The sequence below is a fragment of the Jaculus jaculus genome, chromosome 19 (assembly GCF_020740685.1).
Source record: "Jaculus jaculus isolate mJacJac1 chromosome 19, mJacJac1.mat.Y.cur, whole genome shotgun sequence".
NCBI lineage: Eukaryota > Metazoa > Chordata > Mammalia > Rodentia > Dipodidae > Jaculus > Jaculus jaculus.
The window spans coordinates 38,998,098-39,010,414 of record NC_059120.1 but is presented as its reverse complement, the minus strand read 5'-3'; the positions used below and the strand labels follow the sequence as shown (position 1 = coordinate 39,010,414).

The window sequence follows — 12,317 nt, the reverse complement described above, 5'->3', positions numbered from 1 at the left end:
TGAGCTGTACTCCAAACCCTTGACCTCACTCTTAAAATGATTGAGCATACAAAACCTTTTGCCTCTCTTTGTAACTAACAAGGCATTTGTAGATGTACGTAAATGTCAGTGCGGTGTTGCGTCCCGGGGGCTGTGCTGCAGTCAGAACATGCAGGAAGAGCCCCCAGGGAAACATCGTGAACTTCTTTCACAGTGATTTGGTCTTACTGGATTTATTTATTTAGCTAACCCATTCCAATGTGCAAAAATAAATCTCGCCACCTATATTTTTTCAATAATGTTGATGAATCAATGATATTGGTGAAATTCTGCTGATATTCTTAAACATATTCTTACTTAAAATAAAGTTAATTTAAATCTAAAAAGAGACCTTATGGAGGTATCTTGTACAAATGGCAATATTTGGGGATTCTAACAATGTCTTACCAAATTATCCCACAAAATAAACCTTAAAAAAAGTAAAGCTTATATATCATTCTCAAAGTCTGGCGCATCCTTGAATAGTGGAGGAAAGAAGGTTTAGGTTAACTGTCTATTTCTGGGGGATTCCATGCAAGTTCATGTCCAGGAGAATCTGCTGTTCAGATGCACAGCTTGTTATGTGCCCCAACCCCTGATTTGACCTCATCAACCAAGAGACTTCAATTGCAAAAAAAAAAAAAAAACCTCTGTAATAAAATTTCTGTGCATCATGTGAGGGGAAGGACCTCACAGGGCCCCATCTCTGTCTGAGGATTTATACACAGTTAATGGTTGATGGGGGAGGGGCAAACATTTTCTTCAGCTCTGCAGCCACTGGAAGTTGCCTGTCCTCCAGTAAACAAGCCCTCACCACGCTCCTGTAAGCAGCCCTGAGGGAGCTCACTGGCTTAGTAACCACAACCAAAAGACCTGAAAGTAGCAGAGGGACAGGTTGGGAAGAAGAAGGAGATCAGCAGGGGTAAGAGGGGGACAAGAGAAGGTAAAAAGGGAGAATATGATAGAATACATTATGTGTGTATGTAAAAATGTCATAAATTCATTATTTGTAATTAACATATGCTAATAAAAAATCATGTGCAGATGACAGATGGTTAGAATGAGGCAGTGTTCTAGGAGTTTCCCCCTCCCAGGCATCAATGGATGTCAGTCACTGAATTAAATTATACTCAACGTTGATTTTAAAAGAAAGTTGACTGTATCATTCTTCATTATTTACTTTTGCTAAAATTTTCTAACCTTGACAAAACTAAATTTCAAGAATATGATATTTTTTTCACTTTCAAATCTCATGGAAGCTTTAAAGAGCTTTTTTTAAGTGAGGTAACATTATTCATATGTATTTTACCTAAAGCATACTACTCTAAGTATTTAGAAAGTCAAATGGGTTTCCTAAGAAGTATTTAGGAAGTCAGTGGATGCTGCCTACATTGACACTCAGATTATAGCCAAGGTTCATGGGTACAGGAGGGCAGTTCATGTGACACACTACTTTCTATTCTTTTTAAAAAATTTTATAGGGGGCTGGAGAGATGGCTTAGCGGTTAAGCGCTTGCCTGTGAAGCCTTCGGACCCCGGTTCGAGGCTCGGTTCCCCAGGTCCCACGTTAGCCAGATGCACAAGGGGGCGCACGCGTCTGGAGTTCGTTTGCAGAGGCTGGAAGCCCTGGCGCGCCCATTCTCTCTCTCTCCCTCTATCTGTCTTTCTCTCTGTGTCTGTCTCTCTCAAATAAATAAATAAATATTTAAAAAAATAGTTTTAAAAAATTTTATATATTTATATATTTACTTGAGAGAGAAAGAATGGGTGCACCAGGGCCTCCAGCCACTGCAAATGAACTCCAGATGAGTGCATCTGGTTTACATGGGTACTGGGGAGTCAAATGTGGGTCCTTAGGTTTCACAGACAAGCACTTTAACTGCGAGGTCATCTTTCCAGTGCCCCTGTCTTTTTAAAAAAAATATTTGATTTCTTTATTTATTTGAGAGAGAGAGAGAGGAAGAGGCAGAGAGAACGAGAATAGGCACGCCAGGGCTTCCAACCATTACAAACGAACTCTAGACATATGCGCCACCTTGTGGATCTGGCTTACATGGGTCCTGGGGAATTGAACTGTGGTCTTTAGGCTTCACAGGCAAATGCCTTAACTGCTAAGCCATTTCCCCAGCACCCTTCCCCCCGAGTCTTTTTAATGTGGGTGCTGAAGATTGAATTTAGGTCCTCATGCTTGTACAGCAAGCCCTCTTACTTGTTGAGCTATCTCCCCAGCAGCTATTCTATCCTTTATGTTACTAGAAACAAAAACTTATCTTGATTTAGCACTAAAACACTCACTTAGCAGAAATCATGAGTTTTGTAGAAATATGAAAACTGATGATGTTTACTGTAGAGAAACAACCTGAGGATGACGGCTCGCAAGCGTTCATGTCAGCACAGAGTGGATCTCCCCGCCTGAGCCGAGCAGAGCTCCCAGCCAGGCCTGCTCCCCAGGAGGCTTATGATGTTGTCCTACAGCGAAAAGAAAATGAAGGATTTGGTTTTGTTATCCTCACCTCTAAAACCAAGCCACCTCCAGGAGGTAAGGACTACAGTATCCTGTTGCCTCTTTCCACAAGTCCTGAGAATCCCATTGGAATTCTTGAAGTGAATTCAGAACTACGTATACATTATCTCATTAAGTTCACCTGGGACCTGGCTCAAAGATTTAGGGAAAGCTACAAAGCTGGATTTAAAAAATAATAATTCTTAAATTTTAGGTCTTGTTGTTTTGGAGGTTTTTTGTTTTTCAAAGTAGGGTCTCACTCTAGCCCAGGCTGACCTGGAATTCACTGTGTATTCTCAGGGTGGCCTCAAACTCACAGCAATTCTACCTCTGCCTCCCAAGGGCTGGGATTAAAGGCATGTGTCATCATGCCCAGCTGCTTAATATAAAATCTTGATCCAGTTATGTCTTAGGTATTTCATATTATTTATTTTATTATTTTATTATTTTTTTTGTTTTTGTTTTTGTTTTTTTGAAGTAGGGTCTCACTCTAGCCCAGGCCAGCCTGGAATTCACTATGTACTCTCAGGGTGACCTTGAACTCATAGCAGTCCTCCTACCCCTGCCTCCCTCCCGAGTGTTGGGATTAAAGGCATGCGCCACCGTGCCCAGTTTATTTCATGTTGTTTAATAATTGTTATATTCTGGGTATAAAGTAATTTTATTGAATAAAAGACATTTCTACTTTTTATATCTTTTATTGAAAAGTAAAACAATTTTCAAGACAGTAAAGATTTTGTTAAAACTTTTGAAGGTGTATCTACAATTCTAAATTAATGTTAAGAGAATTTTGCATCTGAGGTGAATGATTGCATACACAAAGGAGAAGCCTGCTGAGGGTGTAGCTCAGCGATAGAATGCTTTCCTGTTATGTGAAGGAGAAGCACATCTAGTAAGTCCAGGTCTGTTATGATTCAGCAAACTAAATGTTTGTCTCAATGTTTCTAAGAAATAATAATCTAACTATAATTATTAAATCTACTTGAATCCAGTTGCAGGTGATAAGCATATTGATCCTTATGTATTATGCTTATCTGATAACTTTAATTTTTCTGAATCTAAATAATAAAAATCCCTAACCACATAAGAATATGCCCTTACATTGCTAGTAGACTTGATTATATCTTGGCTAGTGAGATACTTGTAGTTTAGGTGATCACTTAAACCTTAGTTAAAAAAAAAAAAAAAAGAAAACACTTTCAATAAAGTGTTTTAAGCTAAACCAATTTGCAAAAAAATCTTCCTAAAATTAAAACAAGTGTAGAAAGAAAGAAACATTCTGTGACATGGATGAATTGTTGCTGTAGTACAAGATCACTGCTCACTGATACTAGTTTCCATTTTTCAAAAGCAGTTGCTATGGTAACACTTGGAACTGGAACTGTCACTGATGCTATGAAGATGATTATGTGGCCTATGTCAGAAGCAGTTTTTAGGTAGTTTTCTTGTAGCACTGGAAATCAAACTTTTAAAAAACAAATAAACTACTAAGGATAATCATATTGTCATTCTAATATCCCATGGTAATCACAGGCACTCAGATTAGCAAAAAAAAAAAATAGTGAAAGATTATTATTGTGATAGATGCTAACTACTTTTTTGTTGTTGTTCATTTTTATATATTTATTTGAGAGTGACAAACAGAGAGAGGAAGAGGAAGGTAGAGAAGGAGAGAGAGAATGGGCGTGCCAGGGCCTCCAGCCACTGCAGACAAATTCCAGACGCATATGCCCCCTTGTACATCTGGCTAACGTGGGTCCTGGGGAATCGAGCCTCGAACCGGGGTCCTTAGGCTTCACAGGCAAACGCTTTAACTGCTAAGCCATCTCTTCAGCCTGCTAACTCCTTTTGTATCAAAAATGCTCCCTTAACCTGGGTGTGGTGGTGTATGCCTTTAATCCCAGCATTCCAGAGGCAGAGGTGGTAGGATCGCCATGAATTCACATAGTGAATTCCAGGTCAGCCTGGGCTAGAGTGAGACCCCACCTCAAAAACAAACAAACAACAGCAACAAAAATGCTCCCTTTCCACCACTACCAAACAGTCCAGGAGAGGTACAGTGTTTACCATACAGTTAAACAGTACAGGTAAGCTCAGAGCCTGGGTTATTTATGCTCAAAACTTTTTTTTAATCTTTTTATATTTAAATCTTTAAAATATTTTTACATTTATTTACTTAAACAGCTACTTTAATGGTTTCATGTGTATAGATATCTGATCTCTGAATAGGATAGTGTCAGTTTGTGTTGGGTTTTGCAATCAAGAAAACTTGGCTTCACACCTGTAAGTGTTGGACTAGCAGCCTAAGTAATCATGGGCAGGTTACTCCTTGTCTCACCAAGAGTGAGGCTTATAGGAAATAAGCCATTTTGGGGCCGGGGGAAATTGCACTTGTTTATTTAGTTTTTGAGATCATATCTGCTTGTGTTGCCCAGGCTGTTAATAATCCTGCAGCCTCAGCCTCTGAGTTGCTGTGACTTCTTGCATGTACCAGCACATGCCACCTTCTCTATTACAGAAATTATAAAAAATGATCAGTTCTTAGTAATATGATAGGGAAAGCCCAACTGAAATATAAAATTGAGGCAAAAGCTACAATGTGGCAGGAAATGAGTGCTTGCAGCCCATTAGTTATCAACCTGGATGGTAAATTAAGTTCAGGTGGTTGATGATTTTATATAAAGCACTTGAAGTTATTTTTTCATATTGGAAAACTAGAATTGGTAATTGCACTTCACTGCTAGATAATAATCTCAGAAATTGGGTGACCTGGAGCCTTCCTCTCTATCTAGAGTCCTCTCTCTGGCAAGTGGAGATGAAGGGGTTAGCTCCTGGAGGCTGAGCAATTGCTGCAGACTCAGTAATAGAGGAAGTGTGACAGGAAGGCCATCTGCCCCATACTTCCATGTGTAATGGGCCTCATCTCAGAGCCCTGCTCAACATAGGTTACTTTTTTCTTTGAAGTAAATATGTCTCACAATGACATATGTTGCAAAAACATTTCTGGTACCTTCTTTGAAATTCTGAGATCCCTCCATAGACTTTGTCAAAGATCAGGAGGTCCAGGTCAGTGTCTTCCCAGCAAGCCTCAGTGCTGCATGCGCAGTGCTGAGAAGAGGCCTCTGCTTCAACTGAAGAGGATGCGGCTCATTTTCACTTTGTCAGTACTTCAGAGCTCTTATTATATGCTTTTCAGTTCTGGCTGCAAAAGACCTTTTTTTTTTTTTTTTTTTTTTTTTTTTGAGAAGGGGACATTTCCAGTTACTGCCCTTTCTTTTACTGAGACAAAAATGTTTATGACCTCATGACCTTAACAGGTAGACAAGCCAGGCTGAGAGACAGATTGAGGCCATGGATGAATGAAGGTGGGTATGGCTATGGTGGCCTTTGGAAGATTCTCATAGACTATATAGTAGGCATTTCCAGCTCACAGCCTATGAGCTGAATGCCTCCCAGGATAGCTGTAAATGGAACCAGCACACTTGTAGTTAACAACATTATGTTGCAAAGTCAAAAGACTAGACACACATAGTGTATAGGAACAAAAGCAAGGCAGGACTCAGGCTGTATGTACTCTGCCCAGTCCACTCAAAATGTTCAGAAATGACCTTTCTGGTGGTCTGTTGTCAAAATAGTAATAACCTGACCACTTCCACTTTCCCTTGCCCAGGCTCCTCGGGAAGTTGCATACCACGCACCCACCAATGGTTCCTGCCACATTGCTCACATGAGAGGGAGGACCACTGAGACTTCAAAGACTGTTTCTGTTTGATGCTTTCCTAAGTCTGAACAAACCTTTCCCTGTAATAAGGAGCTGAGTGATTTCTTCTTAGGGGATTTAGAATGAGCACTGTATTAGTAAATGTTTTCTAAGAAGTAGGTGTTGATTTAGAAGCTCATCACAGGGCCACCATAGGATTTGCCACCTGTTTCTGCTATGCCACCTGTTGTATGATTAGTGAATCAGCTGAGGATGCCTGGGATGGGACACAGTCCGTACTGCAATGACATTTTCTAATTACTCTGTTTGCAAGGAAAATGGACTCAGAAAAGCTTAATTTCATTCAGTGCAAAAGGGAGCTTGTTTTCAACATTGTTTTCCTCCATTTTAAGATAAAATTTCCCATTGTATAATCCTAGCCAAGATACTTTCACCAGGGATGTAAATTGTGGCCAAGAATAACCTTTACAGTCCAAATGATGGTCTTTTAAGATGTTCCTAATATACTCCTAAGATGTGACTCAGAAATGCTACTAGTAAGGAATGTTTTACTAAGGTAATTAAACATAATTCACAGTGTCATCTCAAAACATTAATTATTCCTATTATATCAGTCAGTAGTTAGCAAGAGCCCAAGTGTCTGGTCAATTTACTGGGCTAAGTAGGAAGCTCTCAGAGAATGTAGAATTGTTTCCTGATGCAAATGCCTCTTATTAACCCTGGGCAGCATTGTGTGTGGCAAGATGTACTGCTTGTGTAGGAACTTGTGTTGTGCTGTATACGCACGCAACCTTCCTAGGCTAGAGAGGCTCCTCATCACTTGGTGGGACAGAGCCTGCACCAGGTCTGTGTGTTAGTCACGGCTTTGTGCATTCAGCGGTGAATTTTACCCATAAGTCAAATAGTCTTAATTTAAATGTTTAATCTTGCAGCTTAAGGACACAAATTAATTTTTGTGTAGAAGTATGATTCATTTTAGTGATCAGTCATTCATGCCATTGTACCTGGCTACTGTTCAATAATTACCAAGTCCTAAACCTGCGTTTGACTTGCATTTGTTTAAGAGGCTGCTTGTGAGAACAGCTGTTCTTTTAGTAGAGCCAGAGTCTGATTTTACAATAGCTGATAGTTTAGTAGCTAAATACAGCCCTGATGGCCAACACTGAGTAGTCCGGTGTGAGATCCATGACATTTATCAGTGTCGGGGAAATCAGTGGTCCTTGCTAAGAAAAGTGGGAACACAATGTAAGAAAATGAAAAAGGGGGATTGAGGTATGGGTGGGGGCCATTTCAACAGCCAGAGCTGCACGTGAAAGCTTGATATTCTGGTTACCTTCTAGTGGCTGGGACAAAACAACTGACCAAAAACAACTTAGGAGAGGAAAGCATTTATTTCAGGCTTCCAGTGTCCAGAGGAAGCTTCATGATGAGAGAGCCAGCTGAATTACTTCATACCTCCACAGCAGCAGAGAGAAAGCAGCCAGCATACGCTGCCTCTGAACACACAGTAGGCTAGACTGACCAATCCTAAAATTCATCCCCAGAAACACACCTCCTCTGGCTAGGGTCCACCTCTCAAATGTTCCACCAGCTGGGAACTAAGTAGGAAATTTAATCAAAAGCACCTGAGGTGGGGCTGGGGCGATGGCTCAGTGGTTCAATGCTCCAGCACCCATGTAAAGCTTGATACACAGTGACACATGCATCTGGGGTTTGTTTGCAGTGGCGAGAGGCCCTGACATGCCCATTATCTATTCATCCATCCATCTAACTAGCTGTCTAGCTAGCTGTTGTTTATGATATCTATCTCTTTCTGGAAATAAATAAACAAACAATTTTTAAAAAATTTTTGTTGATTTGAGAGAAGCAGCGATAGAATGTGCATGCCCGGGCCTCCAGCCGCTGAAAACGAACCCCAGATGCATGTGCCTCCTTGTGCATGTGGCTTACGTGGGTCCTGGGGAATTGAATCTACATCCTTTGGCTTTGCAGACAAGTGCCTTAACTGCTAAGCCATTTTCCCTGCCCCAAATAAAAATATTTTGAAGGAAAAAAAAATGACTGAGGAATTGGGGACATTTACATCCAAACCACCACACTTGATAAGAGGCAGACTTCCCAAAGCACAGCCCTAGGAGCAAAAGCTAGGAGGAGCCTGTTGGTATCCTGAGCCAGAAGCTGGAGGAACTAGTCGTTGACAGGTTGATGATAGTCCTTTATGGTCTCTGGCCAGTTTCTTGTGTTGAAGAAAAATCAAAGGCTTCTCTGGGCCAACTCCAGCCAACCTGGTGACTCTGGATACCTTGAAAGGTACAGTGCTTTACTGTGCTCTTCCAGGAGCCCTCTAACTCCAGCAGCAGAGCCCCACCCCCTCCTGGTTCTCTTCAGAGGACAGCCCGCCATTGTCATGTGCTTTGGGGAGTCCTTCCCCTTCAGCCTTTCTGAGATTCTCACTCTTGCACCTGCATCCCTCCTTCCTCGGCCTTTACCTGAGTACATTCCTGGCCTCTTTCATTACCTGTGCCTTTCACCTCAGATCTGGTTGATACTCTTTGGCTGTTTGGGGCCCAGGGACAAAAACAGCCCTCACCCAGTTCTTTAGGTCAATAAAATCAGTGTCAAAAAACAAATACAGCAAGTCTCTGGTGAGTAGAAAGCACTAAGATTTGCCTGTGACCAGAGTGCGGGTTGTTTGGAAATTGCATTTGGACAGGATAATGATGTGCGTTGCTTTATTGGTATATGTTAAAGCGTTTTCATTGTCGATGCTATTGTGTAACTTTTAAATAATGACGACAGTGGTAAGTGCAACACTAGCAGATAGTAACTGAAAAACTTGGGGGTTCTTTTCCATAGTTATTCCACATAAAATTGGCCGAGTCATAGAAGGAAGTCCAGCTGATCGCTGTGGAAAGCTGAAAGTCGGAGATCACATCTCTGCAGTAAATGGGCAGTCCATTGTTGAACTGTCCCATGATAATATTGTTCAGCTGATCAAAGACGCTGGAGTCACTGTCACGCTGACGGTCCTCGCTGAGGAAGGTAAGGAAGCAGCAGACCTGCCTCCCTCCAGCTGACGTGATGCTCAGAGCTTGCGGCTTCTCCAGAACCACGGCCGAGACAGAACCATTCATAAGCCCTGCAGCCTCGAACTTGCCCTTTTCCATTTATCGATCATAAAAGACAGTTTATTATAAAGTTGTTAGCCGCTCAAGAAAAATAATCCAGCTAGTGAGTGGTAGCTCTTCATTTATGTGCTGGAGAGTGAACAGCCATGAGTGAGAAATGGTAACACTTTCCAGATCTTCTTTTCCTACATTAATGTCTTAGGCCTCAGATTGAGTGAGAAAAGAGCCTTTAAATAGTTCGGGGGAAGTTGCTGTTGATATCAAGCCTTTTATGTCAGGCCCAAGCCATGGTGTGCCCTTCTTAGGGGAAGAGCTTTTGTTTTGGGCAGCTACTGTATGAACAGGGCTGGGGAATTGGCTTGTAAATAGGGCATAAAACTCACACTGGCAACCCGGGACTAGTGTCTTGCCTTGCTTTCAAACTGCCTTTTAATGGCTAAGAATGTCTTAATTAGGAAGCATTTTGAATCAGCCCGTGCTCTTTGCTTATGAATTACTAAGTAAACACTGTGTAATGCTCATCTCATTTGTCCTGACTTTGAAAACTAATGAGAAAAAAAGTGGAATTATGAAGGGCTTCTTTTCCATGCTAACAGTGTCCTGCTGTGATGACTTCACTCACGAGTGATGTGAGCTTATGTGCGGTGGACTCATATAATGACGTATCTTCCAGTCGCTTTACTGATAGATAGAACTTTCCCATCAGTTTCCATTCTCCACATAGTAATCTTGAATTTATAATGACATGAAGATATTTCAACTCTATTATGGCCTCTCAAGTTTAGACAGGTAACTTGAAATTGACATACCCAGTAAGTAAAAGTGGAAGGATTGACAGGAATTTTCCATTGCTACAGTAATATAAAGATAAGAGTGGGGCTGGAGAGATGGCTCAATGGTTCAAGGCACTTGCTTGCAAAACCAGACACTTCAGTTCCATTCCTCATCACCCATGTAAAGCCAGATGCACAAAGTGATGCATGCTTCTAGAGTTCGTTTGCAGTGACAGGAGGCCCTGGTATACCCATACTCACTGTCTTTGTGTCTGTCTCTGTCTCTGTCTCAAATAAATAAAATGTTTACAAACAAAAAAAAGATAAGAGTTATGATTCCTATAACCAAGAATTCATACTCTAGCAGGGATATTCATCCAGATTTCAGAATTGTGAAAAGAGCCAGGGAAGAAAGATAGTACAAAGGTGGGGACGTTTTGAATAGGAGGTAAAGCAGGAAGACAAAGAGTGGCCAAGTGACAAATTTGTGTCCTGTCTTGACACTTGACAAAGAGTCACCATCAGTCTTTAAGCAAGGCAATTGATCTGTTTTCATCCTTGCATTGGAACCAGAGTCCCAGAAACAGTGGTAAAATCAGATTGGTGGCAAGAAAACCAGTGTGAAGGCCATCTTGTAATATGTTGTCCCAATCAGGAAAATTTATGCACTATCAGATTTCCAGACCAGTCCCAAAAGGTTAATAACCTACTCTACCTCATCTTCCACCCGGAGTTCTTGACCTTAAAGAGGAATGTGACCTCCTGCATAAAGTCTGGCCCCAAAGGTTGGCACCATGACTTCAGATTGGTGCACATTGTTGAAATCTATGGTAAAAATGCAAGTCCAACAGCCAAGAAGTCTTGTGATTGCTCAAAGCCTAGGTCTTGACCATACACCATTTTTGTGTCTTTCTGCCACTTTCACCTTCAAGACTGTGCTTTTTTTTAATGAGAGGAGAGAATTGGCGTGCTGGGGCCTCAGCCACTGAAGTCAGCATGTGCACCATCTTGTGCACACATGCAACCTTGTGCATTTGTGTCAGATTGTGTATCTGGTTTCTGTGGGATCTGGAGAGCTGAACCTGGGTCCTTTGGCTTTGCAGGCAAACACTTTAACCGCTAAGCCATCACTCTAGCCCTTTTTTATTTTCTTAAATATTTTTATTTATTTGAGAGAGAGAATGAATGAAAGAATGAGTGCATACACCAGGGACTCTAGCCACTGCATACTAACTTAAGACGCATGTGCCACCATGTATATCTGGCTTACATGGGTACTGGAAAATCAAACATGGGTTCATAGGCTTCACAGCCAAACACCCTATAACTGCTAAGCCATCTCTCCAGCCCTGATGTTGGTATTTTAAATGTCCTTTGCTGTGATATTTGGGTGAAATGTTCAAAAGTTTCAGCTTTAAAAATGCAGGTCTGGGGCTGGAGAGATGGCTTAGCAGTTAAATGCTTGCCTGTGAAGCCTAAGGACCCCGGTTCGAGGCTCGGTTCTCCAGGTCCCACGTTAGCCAGATGCACAAGGGGGCGCACACGTCTGGAGTTCGTTTGCAGAGGCTGGAAGCCCTGGCGCGCCCATTCTCTCTCTCTCCCTCTATCTGTCTTTCTCTCTGTGTCTGTCGCTCTCAAATAAATAAATAAATAAAAAATTTTTTAAAAATGCAGGTCTGACAGTCTTAAGATTCCCTATTTTAAAGTATTTTATTTATTTATTTATTTGAGAGAGAGGGGCAGATAGAGAGAAAGAGAACGGGTGGACCAGGGCCTCTAGCCATTGCAAACAAACTCCAAACCCATGCACCATCTTGTGCATCTGGCTTATGTGGGATCTGGGGAATCAAACCCAGGTCCTTAGGCTTTATAGGCAAGTGCCTTAGCCACATAGCCATCTCTCCAGCCCAAGATTCCCTTTTGACTGGCATCCCTGTGGCAGTGATCTAGCTGTGAACACAGCAGTTCCATGGTTGGCTTTGCAGCCTGCCCTCAAGGAATGGGAAGGCTCCAGAGTAACTGGGAATGATAGGGACACAGATGTTACTATTTGTGCTCTTAGAAAACAGGAGCAGCAGATACTTTATAAACATTTTTCAACACTTGGGATGGCTTTACAATCTTTAGTACTCAGTGTCAGGCAGAAAAACTTCTCCTTTACTAAAATGCAGATT

The 12,317-nt window shown here is 41.6% G+C and overlaps 1 protein-coding gene across 3 annotated transcripts in view; it reads left to right on the top strand.

Annotated features, from left to right (window-relative positions):
* Window positions 1-12,317, top strand: part of Magi3 (membrane associated guanylate kinase, WW and PDZ domain containing 3) — a 261,567-nt gene that overhangs the window by 234,818 nt on the left and 14,432 nt on the right. For all 3 annotated transcript variants that reach the window (XM_045137897.1, XM_004667556.2, XM_004667558.2), the window contains 2 exons: window positions 2,369-2,557; window positions 9,099-9,284. In XM_045137897.1, the coding sequence (XP_044993832.1) occupies window positions 2,369-2,557; window positions 9,099-9,284 (375 nt within the window). The remainder of the gene's footprint in view (window positions 1-2,368; window positions 2,558-9,098; window positions 9,285-12,317) is intronic.